General features: G+C 43.0%; 1 protein-coding gene across 5 annotated transcripts in view; it reads right to left on the bottom strand.

The window, feature by feature from the left end:
* The window catches only part of kif26ba (kinesin family member 26Ba), a 75,982-nt gene that overhangs the window by 35,133 nt on the left and 24,427 nt on the right, over window positions 1-16,422 (bottom strand). For all 5 annotated transcript variants that reach the window (XM_081721597.1, XM_026999851.3, XM_081721599.1 and 2 more), the window contains exons 3-4: window positions 13,352-13,927; window positions 5,061-5,203 (exon numbers count right to left, since the gene is read on the bottom strand). In XM_081721597.1, coding sequence (XP_081577723.1) covers window positions 5,061-5,203; window positions 13,352-13,927 — 719 coding nt within the window. The remainder of the gene's footprint in view (window positions 1-5,060; window positions 5,204-13,351; window positions 13,928-16,422) is intronic.

Raw genomic sequence — 16,422 nt, 5'->3', positions numbered from 1 at the left:
TCCAGCTTCTGTGGTGAATATTCCAGCAGTTGTGGAATATATTCCAGCAGCTATATTGAACATTCCAAATGTTATGGTGAATACACCAGCTGCTGGGGTGGTTATTAGAACAGCTATGGTGGATATTCCAACTGCTGTAGTGACAATTCCAGCAGCTGTGTTGGACATTCCATTGCCATATCATTAGTGGCGCTTTATGGCACATCCCATTTTCCAAACAAAGGACCAGAATGGCAGTTCTGTCCTGAGGCACTAATTTCTTACACGCCATAGCCTTATGATCCTCCATATATTCATACCACCCTTTAACACTTTAGCTCACTCAGCTAAATTCATGGGATCAACAATTAAGTGCCTCGGATATTAAGAGACCCTAGGCAGGCAAAAAGGAGAGGTTGGATTGAAAGGCACAGGGAGAGGAGGGGAGAGGAGAGAGAGAGAGAGAGAGAGAGAGATGTGTTCTTTATTAGCTTCCTTCTAGCACTGACGTTCTTTCAGATACATCTGAACCTGCAAAACAGTTCTGAACCTGTGATGATGGACTATAGGTGTGCAATGAATTAGCTTTGTGTTTCTTGTTTGCCTAATGTTTAATGTACTATTTTGCATTATTATTATTATTATTATTATTATTAATCTGGGCTGGCTGGGCTCCGGAAGGCTCACTTATGTTTATACAGTTCTCTGAATAGATCTGCAACACTACACTGGGTAAATAAGTATGCCATACTCTCCGGGAAGATTACATGGGAGAGAAACTGTTTTTATGTTGCAAATACATGAACACATCTTTAGAGGCAGACTTCTCCCAGGAAACCGTCTTATTTGTAGCATAAATGTGGTTTTGCTCTGTGGGAAATAACCCACCCTGAGGTAACATCGATGAAGGCTCTACGTTGTCTTTCCTCTTCTTCGCCCTCCAGCTTTTAACCACCACAATCGATCAATTTGGCGGCCGGGTATAGAGCGTAAAGGTCAAAATTGTTGTGAGAAGCACTGGAGGTGGGTGGGGCTTCTAGCTGTAACGGCGCACAGTGGAGCTAATGGTGATTCGGAAAGGGGGGAAAGACGAGACTTCCCCTGGGGTGCTGGGTGATGAAGTGGAAGAGCACAGAGTAACAACACAGACATACAATACTGACACATCACCACACTCATAACACACTCTCCAAACACATGGACACATAATTCCATGAGCGCATATGTGTAAATCTTGCAACTGCATGTGCATGTATGTGAGTGTGCTTGTGGGTGCGAATGTGTATTGTGTCTGTAGAGTCACGGGTATAAGCCATTACTCGGTGTCTCCGTCAATCTCTCTCACTCGCCACTTATCTGCTGGCAGCATTAGCTAAGCCTATTTCACCCCCTCCTGTGTAACAATATCAGAAAAAAGCAAAGTCACTTACACTTACATACACATATGTAAACACATGTAAGCACTGGCACATGTACACACACACACACACACACACCTATGATTGAGGCAGTGGTGGGGTTGGATTGAGGTGGTGGGGGGTGTGATTGAGGCGGTGGGGAGGTATGAATGAGGCGGTGGAGGGTAGGATTCAGATGGTTGGGGTGGGGGAGATAGGCTTGAGGTGGTCGGGGGGTAAGATTGAGGCAGTTGGGGTGGCGGTATAGGTTTGAAGTGGTGGAGGGTAGAATTGAGACAGTGGGGGGATAGGCTTGAGGCCGTGGGGGCCAGGATGGAGGAGGTGTGGGGGGTAGGGTTGAGGTGGTGGAGGGGTAAGAATGAGGCAGCGGAGGGTAGGAATGAGGCAGGGAGGGGGGCAGGTAGGATTGAGGCAGTCTTGTCATTGTGCGTACATATCCAACCAAGTACTCCAGTACCTTTATTTGGTGTGGGCTAGGGGGAGACCCATTGCCATGGAAGAATTCCATAAGGTGCTGGGACTGGGTGGAGACTAGGCAGGAACTGAGCGGTGACAGTAAGAGGGAGAGAGCCATAGAAGAGCACTGTAGCAGTGAGAAAAACTGCAGGTGTTTTGGTGAAAGAGGAGACTTACAGAGTGGGGACAAACATTTGCTGAAAACTTGCTCAGGGAAATAGTGGGAACACGCACACACACACACACACACACACACACATACACACACACACACACACACACACACACACACACACACACACACAGTCGAGGAGTTCTGTATATGGGCTATGAGATGGAGAGGCATGGCCTTGACAGGACCTGTCGAGTTTAAATCACAGATGCCAGCACACCAGGCAGGCTGTTCGTACATGCCTGTCACATCCTTAATGGAACATGTCCAGATGCTGGGGGTCATGACCCCTGGCCTATAAAACCAGCTTTCTCTGCATCTGTTCCAGCACCTATAAATCCTCAGGTGGAACATGGAGAGGAAGGAGAATGAGTGGGACCTCAGCTCCAGACCATGGAAAATAAGTGCCAGGTGTGTGTGCATGCCCTACTGTGAGGAGACTTGTTACCTGTCAAGATACAGGCAGACACTTGCCCCCAACCCTCCCCCCCCCCACACACCTACACATACATACACACACACACACACACATGCTCTTCCTGTAAACCTAAAGTGCCCTCTTAAATTTACAGCAGCTTCCTCTCTTTACAGCCAGAAAATGGCTGTTTTTAGTTCCATGAGGGCATGATGTTATTACCCATGCATCTCCTTCACTTTAGACCCTGTGGCAATGAGTACTGGACACATATGGAAAAAACCTAGAATCAACAACTGCCCAGGGTGAGTGGAGATGTGGAGGTGCTGGTGTGTGTCAGTGTGTGGCATATAGTACATACACTCAGTCTGCAGGGAGGTAGACGCCATAACTTGTAAATCACATGAGAAAGCTCTTAACTTTGCTGTGATCTGGACCTTATGGTAATATTTACAGTGTCTGAACCACAGTGCCACAGTATGATTCTCCCCTATGGATTAGGAGCTTAAACCTATAACAATCTATTCTCTAAATTTGGATGAATGTTATTTGTCAGAACTGTTTAACTCTCTTTATAAACTAAAGGTATCGCTGAAGAAAACATCTCCAAAAGAGTAAAGCTGCCAAATGGTTTTTACTGTAAATGTTTAGTGCCCGCTGTCACACATGGCAAAGATCAATGACTCTCTCCTGCAGAGTCAGGCTATCACAGTTTAGGAAGACAGCAGACTCAGGTTACACACGCAAACCAAGTATATTTGGTTACACTGTCCACAGAATGTGTGTATTCGAATGTCTCTGTAAGATGTGGGTGCTGGGGTGTTGCTTGGTAGTTTGGGTGGAATGGTCTTCCACGGTTAAACTGGACATAAAGCATGAGTGGGTCTGACAGCAGCACGACTGGAGAGCGAGCAAGTGCACAATCAGATAAGATAAGAGAAATATGTTAAGCTCCTCTCACAAGAGAGTGCAGAGTCTTCTCATCATACAAATATGAAAGACGCTCTGCCAAAGCGACACCCACCCATTCCACTGCCACCCAATACCCAGTGCCAAAGAGCCCTCAGTAGTCATGGTTAACAGAGCCCAGAGTAGTCATGGTTAACAGAGCCCAGAGTAGCCATGGTTAAGAACATGTATGGGAAACTAGTTGTGTAAAATATGTTAGCTGCATATGTTACATATGTGAGAACATGTTGTGAGTGAGGAAGGTTATCGGTGAGGGAATTTATGAGTGTGTGTGTGTGTGTGTGGGTGTGTATAAAAGTGAGGTCAGTGAGGTAAGAGTTCAGGTAAGAGAGGTGGGGGATGAAGAGATCATGCCACCACTGATGTTGAAACAGTTATAAATAAAATGTAGGAGTCCAGCTGCAGAGGAGGAGTGATTTACGAGAGGTTTCACCAACACACAGCAGTGCAGCTGTCACACACACACCATTCATCCCCTGCTACTGTTCTCCTCCTCATATTGCTTTAGATAGGACCTCATCACCCACTGCTCTCCTCAGTAACAGCAGCAGCAGCGACTGGTCATGATTTGGGCGTGGGTCTCTCCCACATTATGATACAAAGACATTCCGAAAAACCGAACACACAGTCAGGCCTCCTTATGGGAATTACAGTAAAACATATGGAAACTATCATGGCTAGTGGTTTGAAAACAACTCCTCTGGAGCTATGTGTGTATGCGTGTGCGTGTGATTGTGCATGTGCACAGTCAGGCACAGTGATATTAGAATGACTGCAGACTAGAGCCATACTCCCTGATTTAGAGCAGATTAGAGCAATACTCCCTGATAACCACTGTGATTTTTAAAGAGGGTCAAATACTGTTCTCTCACCCAATTTACACAGTCAGATTTTAGGATCAGACAGCAGCAAGTAGGCCTTACCACAGAATGTTTTTGAGAACCTGAGAACTTTTTCAGAAGCTCAAGAACTGACTCCCATTATGGTTTCTACTCCAGAGGTGTTACTTATTTAATGGTCCACAAACTAACTTAGAGTACTAAATGTTATTGATTGGCAAGCTTTAAACTTGTGGTGCTGAATTTCTGCCTCAGGTAAGGTTGATCTGTATAATTATATGTAAAAGGCTGGAACTCTTTCCAGCTTTAGGTTTTTTGATTTTCCTCTTCAACTGTCTGAAGGTTTCTTTCCAACCTCATTGTAAGTGTCATATACTACCTCCATATTCTCTGGGTTGTTCAGTTGTGTGAAAAAATTATGTCTTAAACTTAAGCACTCCTACTTGAAATAAACTTAATGGTTCGTGCAGTGAGCTGAGAAATGTTATTTTGTTCGTTTTGAGCCCAAGGGTCAGACAGGCTATGAGGATGAACGCTAAATCATCATCATCATAATCATCATCATTATCACCAACACCATCATCATCATCATTTAGTTTGGGCTCCATAAGGACGATCACTACATTAAATCTTTTTTTTCATTTCAGTGAATTTCACTCCTACAAAACAGCTTCAGGAAACAGTTCACTGAGCAGTACCATGTTCATCATCTCTTTTAGATATGTTGATGTGTGACTCATCACCACCACATTTATCATCTCGTGTGTGAATGCTTCCCTGAAAATGATTCAGATTTTATCCCAGGATCTTACCTGGCAAAGAAGGATGCAGCAGCGGAGGTTGCAGTGGGGGTCGCTGTGGTGGCTGGGGTCGCAGTGGCAGGGCGCTCGGCATTGTAGCGATTGAGAAGAGCTTCGGTCGGACCCTCCCTGCTACCCTCCACCATCGGAGAAATCTGCAAGTGAACAGCAGAGTTCGAACAGCCCAACCCAGAAGAAGAGCATGGAAAGATATTTCACCTGAAAATGTTAATACAGTGAAGGAAATCAAGCGAGAAGCAATTAGCATCACTTCATTTGCATTAAGCTATTTGGGCCCAACTGGCATCCAGCAACACCAGAGTTTTCAGAAGTTTTTCTGTAATACATTTGGTTTAAGCTCTTTCTGAAGGCTGTTATAGGTTGGTGATTCTATTCTGGGAAGGTGATTTATGAGGCTATGAGGTTATGAGGATTTGCTTCAATTATGATATAGCTGCTTTTCCATATCATTGTCCCAGGTTGGGGGGAGGGTGGTCTCAGGTGTGGGATTTAGGGTGGGCGGGGGGGCGCGATGGTGTAGGGTGCAGTGGAAGCACACAGCATTCTCAACTGAACCCTGTATTTTAGTCCATGTCAGAAGTCTGCTGAATAACAATTCACCAGAGCCACGGAGAGAGCTGGAGAGCTTCAAAAATAACCTGGACTCTCAGCCCCACCCACATCGACAGTGCTGTTGCTGGTCACCCCAGCACTCTGCTCCAAATAAGGCCACAAGCATCCCATGTAGGAAGAGCAACCTCCCAGAATGACAGCTCTGCAGAACACAGTGGGTTTACTGAAGCAGCTTTAAGGACAGGAGATAGACGCTTACAGATCTGCCTGGACCCATGGAGAAATAAACCAGGTTTGTGGATATGTGCGTTTAAGGTCCCTGTGTACATTTACACTGGCACTAGAAACACTGAGACTGTGCAAGAGAATAAAAGTTAAAAATACAAAATCTAAGATCACTAATGGGTCCAACCACATGGGTATGAACTGTCATCCAAATTTAGTTTTCATGCAAGTTATCATAACTTAGACTAAAGCCCATGCTTGTTTAATTGTGTCAGTCTGGTCTAATCTACGATGTCCAAGATATCTGATGTGAACCCAGTCAAAAAGGCTGAATAAAAGTCCAGATAAGTAGAGATATACAAATAGTGCTAAGCAGATAATAGGGCTGACCAGAGAAGAGTGCTGACAATACTGACTAGAGAATAGGGTTGACTGTGCTGACCAGAGAATAGTGTGGACCAGAGAACAGTGCTGACCATACTGACAAGAAAGCAGTGCTGACTAGAGAACAGTGTTGACTGTGCTGAACAGTGAACAGTGCTGACCAGAGAACAGTGCTCACCATAGAACAGTGCTGACCATACTGACCAGAGAACAATGCAGACCAGAGAACAGGGTTGACCAGAAAACAGTGCTTACCAGAGAACAGGGCCTCACTGTGCTGACCAGGATCAGCTGCTCTAAAAGTTGATCACCCAGTGGCAGAAGAATCACCAGAGCTGATCTAAGAGTAGATCACCCAGCAGCAGCAGCAGAATCACCAGAGCTGCTCTAAGAGTAGATCACCTTGTGACAGCAGAATCACCAGAGCTGCTCTAAGAGTAGATCACCCAGCCGCAACAGAATCACCAGAGCTGCTCTAAGAGTAGATCACCTTGTGACAGCAGAATCACCAGAGCTGCTCTAAGAGTAGATCACCCAGCCGCAACAGAATCACCAGAGCTGCTCTAAGAGTAGATCACCTTGTGACAGCAGAATCACCAGAGCTGCTCTAAGAGTAGATCACCCAGCCGCAACAGAATCACCAGAGCTGCTCTAAGAGTAGATCACCCAGTGGCAGCAGAATCACCAGAGCTGCTCTAAGAGATGGGGGAAGAAGACATCCACTATTGGGCACCTACAGTGTTCAAAAATGTCTGTTGTCCTCTCACTATTTCTCTCACTTTCTCACTCTCTCACTCTGTCACCCTTGCTCTGCCTCACTTATGTCTCTTCCTCCTGCTTTTCCTGTCTCTTCCTGTCTCATCCTATCTCTTCCCCTCTTTTCCCATCTCTTCCTCACTCTCCTCTTTTTGGCATCTGTCTGCCTCTGTTTGCCTTATTCACCATCTTGCAGCTATTAAATCTGGATGATGAGCCAGCTTTTAATATACCCTGAAAATGTAAACTCACCCTTGTTACCTTTACCAGCCAAAGCTGTTACTATACTTGGTTCAAGATTTACTGTACATGGTTGAAGTACTGGGTCACCTTGCAATGGCCTTTCATGAGCAGTGGCTCGGGAACAATGTCTCGTGAACATTTGGTCTCTTAAACGTTCAACGTGCTAAACGTACAAACCTTGAAGTAGTTTTTCTTCTGATCTGTATACCATTATCCCATTAGACACAAAATGATCTTGTATAAGTTAGCAGATTCTCTGTACAGGGTTTGCTGGAGAGTCAAAACTGAAACATTTGTGCATTGTGGGCTGATAAATTAGATCATCATTTCTACTGTTGCTAATGCCTGAAGGACTCTTGGATGCCCTGGACATGTGCCAGCTAATCATAATGGCATCTTGATCAGAACCTAAAGAGCAAATTACAGCTGTTCTTTCACAGTAAACAGTATACAATAAACATTTCTTTTTACTTAAATAATCAGCTCAAGAATCCTCACAACAGAATGGTCACATCTCTTTCATGTATTTTGGCTCTAAGCACCATGTAAAATTTGTAAACTATTAGAAAACTGCCATGATGAAATTCTAAAGAATATGACAGAATATATAACTGAATATATAACTAAACTCACCCCTCCTCAACTATCCTCTACTTCAAATTCTCCTCCTCTACCCATCTTTCATCATCACTGTCCTCCTCTCCTTCACCCACTCCCCCATTCTACCTGTCCTTCACCCACCCTGCACTCCCCAACACACACACACACACACACACACACACACACACACTCCATCTCCAGACAGGTGTGACACAGAAGTCTGATTGTTGGTGCTGATAAAGACCTGTCAGATCTAACCTGTCTCTCTCTTTCTCTCAGATCTAGTCTGTTATGTTGCAAGTCACCTTCATTTTGTCCTTCGAACTTCTGCTGGGCTTCTTATGCTCTCAGTAAAACTCTCATTATCCTGATGAAAAGAAGATAAAGGCTATTTGAAGATGCCGAGATAGCAAACCACAGTGCTTTCTAACTAGTTCCTAAACCACCAGCCAGACAACACAAAGTTCCTTTCTTTTTTTATTCATTAGCTCAACAACACTGCCACTCTGCATCTATTATTGAAGGGTTTATACACTATTAAACATAACCTGGGAATTGGAGTTATGTTATTCAGCCATCTTGTTTTACCATTAGCCGGAAACATAAATCTTATATGCCACACCTCTATTAGAAGTTGTTGAATTTTCCGGTATCTGTGTCCTCCTGGCTCAAGACAGATCAACTGCTACTATGTTAACACCAAAACCACCACCACCACGCTGCCTCCCTGCACCCTCATATCCGATGTTCAAGATGTCAAATGCTGGCTCCATTCAAACTCTCTGACACTGGACCCCGATCAAATTTTACACTTGATAGAGATGGGGTTCTGTCAATCTGTAATTTGGGTTTAATATTTAATCCATCTTTCTTCTGAACCACAAATCAGTTCATGGATCAAAAAAGCTTTCGTCCATCGTTGAAGCATTGTGTGTCTTCAGCCCATGCTTAATGAGACAGATGCAGACATTCTGATTCAGGACTTTAACTACTGTAACTCTGGTCCATGTCCTCATATCCCAACTACTGTAACTCTGGTCCATGTCCTCATATCCCAACTACTGTAACTCTGGTCCATGTCCTCATATCCCAACTACTGTAACTCTGGTCCATGTCCTCACATCCCAACTACTGTAACTCTGGTCCATGTCCTCACATCCCAACTACTGTAACTCTGGTCCATGTCCTCACATCCCAACTACTGTAACTCTGGTCCATGTCCTCACATCCCAACTACTGTAACTCTGGTCCATGTCCTCATATCCCAACTACTGTAACTCTCTCTTTACTGGAATTCCTGAAGCAACCAACATCCTCTATAGCATATTCAGAACTCAGCAGCTAGAATTCTTTTTTATTGCAAATCTGCTTATATAACCCAAGTCCAAGTCAGTTACACTGACTACTTGTCTCAATTCACATCCAGTTTAAAGTCCTGGGAATAGCCTATAAATTCATGGATTAGTTATGCCCTGTTTATCTGAGCTTTTCCTCCATGACTCCCCTGTTCAAACTGGATTCCCAAAATTCAGACTGGTCAGATCTGTTAGTATCATGGCCCCTAAACTATAGAACTCAGACTCTGCTGTTCAGTGTTCTTTACTTTTTGCCTTTAAGTGCCATCTTAAAACCTTTCTCTTTTCCCAAAACTTTCCCTCTTGTTCTCAGTATGGATCTTACTGATCATTTTATTATTAATAATAATAATAATAATAATAATAATAATAATAATAATAATGTTGTTGTTGTTGTAATTACTATATACCAACATTTATCTTTATTGAAATGGCCTGGGCCACAGCAAACACATGCAGACAGAACTGTAACAGTTCATTCATTCATTTTAGAACAGTGATCAGTTATTGCCCTAAAATCAATTATCACAGCTTTATTACAGATGATTAACTACAGATGTATGTGTGTTATTGTGTTCGTTACCATTCCTCTAGCTATCCCCTATACACACACACCTTTGTTATTCATTTTAATTAAAACAGACATGTTCCCCCTAGAGGAGTCCAATCATGCTATATATGAATTTATTTATTCATTTATCCATTCATTTTCTGCAAATAAATACTGTAAATGACAATAACTTGGATTTGGGAGAAATGTTGCCAATAGTTTACAGAATAAAACAAACATGTTCATTTTACTCAAACACATATCTATAAATAGCAAATACTAGAACCAAAGAAACTGATAATTTTGCAGTGGTCACTTAATTCTTTCCAGAGCTGTAAATATAAAAAGAAAAAGAGAGAGTTGTAATTAGAGGTGTGGCAGGGGGACACAACCCATATGGAGGTTTCATGGAAGGTGATGGAACAGGTCACTCTGAGCTTTAGCAGGAAACAAAACCAGCAGGTTAGCCAGCTGAACAACAACCCAACCATCTGCTGCTGCATAAGTGCCACAACATTAAAGACCCACTCCGTGCTCAGTGCATTTTGCATGTAAGACTAAAATCCAAGTTTAAGACCACAGAGCACCTGATCTAGGATCAGCCCTTTCCCACCAGCTGAAATCACTCACATGTGGACACCAACAGCTAACAGTGGAGAAGCAGAAGTGAAGGGCGGAGCGAGTGCGGAAGGCAAACAGCTGTCCTGCCTAAAGCACCTCCAGGCCATGCAGAACAGTTCCGTGCAACTGTACTTTAAAGCTTTAGCAAACATACAGTTAACATGTTGAGGCTGATGAGGGTCTCATTAGGGTTTGTAAAGACACTGAGATGCAAGGCTTGAGGGAGAGAAGAGACTCACTACTGAACTCTGTGTGTGGCATACAAACTGTTTCTCTAACAAAGTCTCACGCCCAGAGTAATTAACACTATCTGAGAGTCTCTACATCACAGTACTCAACAGCTTCCTGTGCAAAAAACAGTCCCCAAGGCACAGGAACGGAGACAGACAGAAAGAAAGCTAGAGAGAGAGAGAGAGAGAGAGAGAGAGAGAGATGTGTGTGAGTGTGAGCCAGAAATAGAGAGTGTGAAGTGAGAGGGGAGTAGAGAGATCAAAACAGAAGAAGTAAAGAATAGAACCAAAGAACAAAACAGAAGAACTGAAGAAAATAAGAAGAAGAGAATAAAATACATCTGAGCTAAAGTAAACAGCAGTGGAGAGCAGAGATATCACTGTGGGAACGCTGAGATGAGGCAAACAGATATGAGCTCTGCAATGGGAAAGTCAACATAATGAAAGAGAGAGAGAGAGAGCGAGAGAGACCAACAGATAAAAAGAGAAGAAGAGTTAGTGGAGAATCAAAATCCTGGAAGAACAGACTGCATCAGATGGGACCAGAAATTATTTTTTGTTGAGGGTGTGTCCATCTACAGTTTTCCCAACATCCTGTTCAGTTCCACACACTTCAGCTGGAAGATAAGACTGGCCCAGCTAAGAGAGAACCTGCCATGAGAGTCCTCGGGGACTGAAGTGGGCATCAGGAGCTTACTGCAGGACACTCCCGGCCAACAAGGTTGTCTGAGCTAGACCAAACGCATCCTTTGGTTAAAAAGTGTTTCCATATGAGAAAGAATGTATTTATTTACCAGAGTGTGAATTTAAGTAGTTAGTTACTTTTAAGTAGTTAGAGATCAAACCAAAACCCATCAAGTGAACCAAATATCTCACTGCCAAATGATTTATGACTAACTTTAATTTTGGACAGACTACTCATTGAGGCATGTCTCTACTTACATCACAACCTGACTTCTCTCTCTCTCTCATTTCTTTTAAATGTACATCAACACTGTAGCTCTATTAGTGTGCCAAACACACACAAAATGGCTTTGTTTATCCAAAAAGCCAGGTAGAAGGCAAACATGAACCCATACCATTTTCTTGGTCTGCTGTCTGGCAAATGACTGAACTTGATGAGACAGTAAAAAGACACAGAGAGAGAGAGAGAGAGAGAGAGAGAGAGAGAGAGAGAGAGAGAGAGAGTGTGTGTGTGTGTGTGTGTGTTTGTGTGTGTGTGTCTATGCATCTATGCACTGTGATTTCGGATGTGTTATTTCACTGTTGAAGTGTAATTAGTGTTAAAGTGAAACTAGCATGTACCCAATTAAGAATGTTCTGTTTGTTTGCTTGTGTCTTATTCCATGCATAAATCCCAATTTAGATACAGCATCAGGTGACGCATTGCTCAGAAGCAAGTTCTGAAGGAAGATGTATGTTAGAAATAATCCCATAAAATCAGTAGCACAGCACTGTGTTTGGTATAGTGCAGAATCAGATAACAGTGCTGTTTGGTATAGTGCAGTGTTCCAAATGTAGTCACTTTCTTTAAGCCAAAATGTTTATTTCCTTGCTAAAATGTTGGAATGTCTGAGGTTCCACAAAATGACAAACAAACAGCATGTTTTTAAAATGAGGGCCTGTGTCATCTTTTTTTTTTGGGGGGGGGGGGGAGATGGGGGATGAGGGGGGTTGGGGAGGTTGGAGGATCGTTCATCTCCCCAGCGAAACTGCTGGAGGCTGAAGGAGTACAACACTATTGCACAACTTCATTATGTGTAAATCACTTCAAATCTAGACACCACAGCAGAGATGGCAGGTTTCATAGAGACCAGGCTAAGGTTACAGTATAATGGCACTCTAATTCCTCACCCTTAGAAACCACAGAGATTATCCCTCTCTATCTATCTATCTATCTATCTATCTATCTATCTATCTATCTATCTATCTATCTATCTATCTATCTATCTATCTATCTATCTATCTATCTATCTATCTATCTATCTATCTATCTATCTATCTATCTATCTATCTGTCTGTCTGTCTGTCTGTCTGTTTGTCTGTCTGTCTGTCTGTCTCTCTCTCTGTCTCTCCCTTTTATCTCCATCCATGTATGTTTCTGGCTCCATAAATTGCATGATCTAATCAGCTCACAGGGTTTAATTCAGTTATACTTTGATAAAATAAAGGCATCTCCCTATTGTATTAGATCTTCAGTTCTGTATACTTACTCTAGCTATGACACTGTGCTAGACCAGGCTCTCATATCTGCACTAAAGTGGACTTGATGTCATTTTATACTCAGATAAACTCTTTACTGCAGATAAGGCCTGAATTAGTGCAGCGTCATTTAGGAGAGAGTTAAATAGGAGAGAGCCTGTGCCTACCCACGGAGGTATGGCTTTCAACACCTAAAATAAACTCATTTATTATTATTATTCAACTTATTATTCAATCCAAAAGCAATAATCACATCTTTAACTTCTCTGGTGCACAGACTACATCCTTCTGAATTATGGATAATATGTTTGGAACATGAGCATCTGGCATCAGACTGGAGGTCAGCGAAGTGGCAGAACTAACTACTCATAGAAGCAAAAAGAGAATTCATATAAAACATTCTGCTTTTCTTGAGTACAGTGTACTGGGAACGTGTCCAGTAAAACCCCTTGATCTGAGCCACCAGCTTATCACATTACCGCATTAACTCAAATATGCAAACACACAACTCTCAGGCAGTGAACTACATGACAAATAGCTTAGGGCATTAAACCCACATTCTACCTGATAAGGGTAGAGGGTGACCCCATTGGCACGGGACAGATGTGCAGGTGACCAGACGCCCTCCAGGTGTGGTGCACTGATGCTGCCGTTTCCAGGGCTGGTGGCTGGCTGAGGCAACGGCGGGCCACTCTGCTTGCTGCCATGAGCAGAGGGAGCACCCTTCCTCTCCACCACACTGCTCACGCCCAGGGTGCTGGGCTTGGTGCCATGCTTGGGGTTCACAAGGTGGTGAGAGCTGTTGGTGTTGGAGGCCGTACCGCAGGGGGCAGAGCCACTGGAGGCTGAGGTGGGAACGGTGATGGAGGAAGCGGAGGATTGGTATGCCCCAGGCAGGTAGGCCCAGTCTCGAGGTGGTGTGAGGACACTCCGGGAGCCCAGCAGGGCGGCGATGGAGGGTGGGGAGGCAGGTGACACATCACACTGGTCCAGGCTCAACACCATGTGCACGGCCTCCTGCTTTAGCTGGCTCAGGTGGGTGGAGCACACTTCACAGCGGCTGTCACGCTCATTCCAGGCCTTCCTTGGGCTGCTGGGAACCTGTAGCTTATCATGTAGCAGCAGAGAGAGTGAGGGATCCTACGAAAGACACAGAGACCCGGATGGGAAGAATGAGGGTTAGAATAATTACATCCGAGCTGCCTGAAATAGTAAAAGAAATGGATCAGAACCAGGACTTATCCTTCAAAACCATGAGAAGTGTGATATACATAACCACTAAGATAATGACCCGTATAAAGTGAGAGGAGAAATCTTTATTACTTATATCTGTTTGTGATAAGCAAATTGCTGAAGTATTGCATTTTTTCTCTATCAGACCAAACCTAATGAATGTGCTGAACTATCTGTGCTGAACTATTAATCTTAGCAAGGGGGCTCTAGTTTACCTAAAGAGATGGATTCTTATGCATATGGTAATATTACTACATTTATATCTGACGTAACATTAAACCATCCACAAATGCACAATTAAGGTTCTCATTAAACACTGATGATGCCCATCCACCCCACACATGTCAATCAGATTCGAGACCCTTTTTATTTTTTCAATTAGGTGTTCCCCAGTTCCCCATTAGCAGAAAACCACCAATTATCCAGGTTTAGTGTATAATCACAACTCACAACTTAAGGGTTGTGTGAAGTGCAGCTCTTAAGTTTCTGAATATTCCCTCAAAGCAGTTTTAGTGGAACAGCATAATTAGATATAGCTAAGTGTTATATACACCTTAGATTTCAAAATAATGTGTAGAAGAGTTCACAACCCACAAAAACAGTGTGGAGGCTTAAATTTTAAATTCTGTAAACCGTTCAGGATTCATTGATTCATTCACTGATTCATTCTAAGTCTGAGAATCAAAGAGTGTGGCCTGCGGGCTTAGCTGTGTATAGAAGACTTCTTTACTTATTTGTTTATTCGCTTGTTTGTTTGCTTGTTTGTTCATTTTTGCCCCACACTTTTCTTTGGCACTTTGCATCCCTCTCTTCTTTCATGCTGCACCACCAAGCAGAACAGATAGTTAACGGTACAGGTAGTTAATAGTACAAATAGGTAAGGGCACAGAAAATTAATGGCACAGGTAACTAATGGTACAGAAAGTCAATAATACAAGTAGTTATTGTTACAGGTAGGTACTATTAAATGCCTGTTAGTAAGAAGGTTAACCATTTTGTTTTTGTACTTGTGATTATAATGGGTAAGAAATTAATTATTGGGCTTTGTTTTTGCGGCGCCAATATTCTGAACGATGTATCTCGAACCTGCCGTCAGGATTTAAACAGAATTAGCTCAGTTCCAGTGTTCTTACTGACCCCCCCCCCCCCCAGCGTCTCTGACAGCACAAGGCACTAGTTCAGCTAATCGAAAGGCCTTGCACACATGCTGCAGCAGAGAGAGGCGGCCTGTTCCAATTAAAACCACACACATTCCTGCTGTCAGTATAAACCTTCAGCCAGACTCTCACCTTACAGCAGCCACTCTGTACTTCCCTCTCCTCCATCCTTCGTCCACTTCACCCGCTATCCTGCACTCTTTGACCTCAGCATATTGCCATGGTTACCTCCACTATGAAGGACAGTGAAGCTCTGTATTCTAAGCTGCTGTAGAGTCCACCAAGTCCGCTGATCCAAGCCTGTTACACAGATCTCCTTTATTGGTTTAAGATATCAGATCAGTTCTTACTTCAGTATCAGACCTGCAGTGTGTATTTGGCCTTTTAAAAGAAGTATGTGTGAGAGAGTGAGCGATGGCTGAGCAAAACCTGTGACACAATCACATGCAATGGTGATGTTTACAAGTGAAGCGTACATATTCAAAGCTTCACTGGATGTTTGAAATCCAGCAGCGTTCATGTTACTGTACACTAAACACACAAAAAAAGAATGCACTCAGGGCAGGAACACAATGCATGGCACATAATTCAAACCTTTTTTTGTAACTGTAACAGGATACATTTGCCTTTCTTGTTTCTTTATTACCTAACGCCATTACATAGAAGCCTGTTCTAACAACAGTGTAGCTAGAATCCAAACAAAACTTTTCATACATCTGAGGAGGTTCACTTAGTGTTCAGGTTACCATAACAAAAACATTTTCTCAGATGTTCTGTCCATAGTGTAGGTGTGTGAAGGAAATGAACCCGCAAAAAGCCTGTAAAGGTTCAGATTGTGAAAGCAAATGTTTTCAAGGGTTTACATGGTCAGTATTCTTCCTTTTTCAATTGGGCTGAAATTCCATTCAGTTTGAGTTCAATTAGATTATTCAGATTGAGGCATTTGAAGACTTTCTATTCTGATTAAGCTATGAATACTAACTATTATTCGGCTGCTTGTAAATGAAGCTAGTGTGAGGTCTTTACAGAAGATAAAGTGTACTGTACTGCCCTCTTACAGAGGACACTGTGATCAGTCACACACAGACACTCACAGCACGGTCTTTGCACTAGGCCAAGGTAGGCAGTGCCTAGAGCCCCCATAAACCAAGGGATAAATACTAACGAGATTTATATGTAGATATTAAATAACTTCAGACAAGATCCATCATATTCTTAAATATATATGAATATATATATTTTTAC

This window comes from Electrophorus electricus, chromosome 10 (genome assembly GCF_041902795.1).
Source record: "Electrophorus electricus isolate QZ-2024a chromosome 10, ASM4190279v1, whole genome shotgun sequence".
Classification (NCBI taxonomy): Eukaryota; Metazoa; Chordata; class Actinopteri; order Gymnotiformes; family Gymnotidae; genus Electrophorus; species Electrophorus electricus.
The sequence above is the reverse complement of the archived record's forward strand: the minus strand, read 5'-3'. Positions and strand labels throughout refer to the sequence as shown.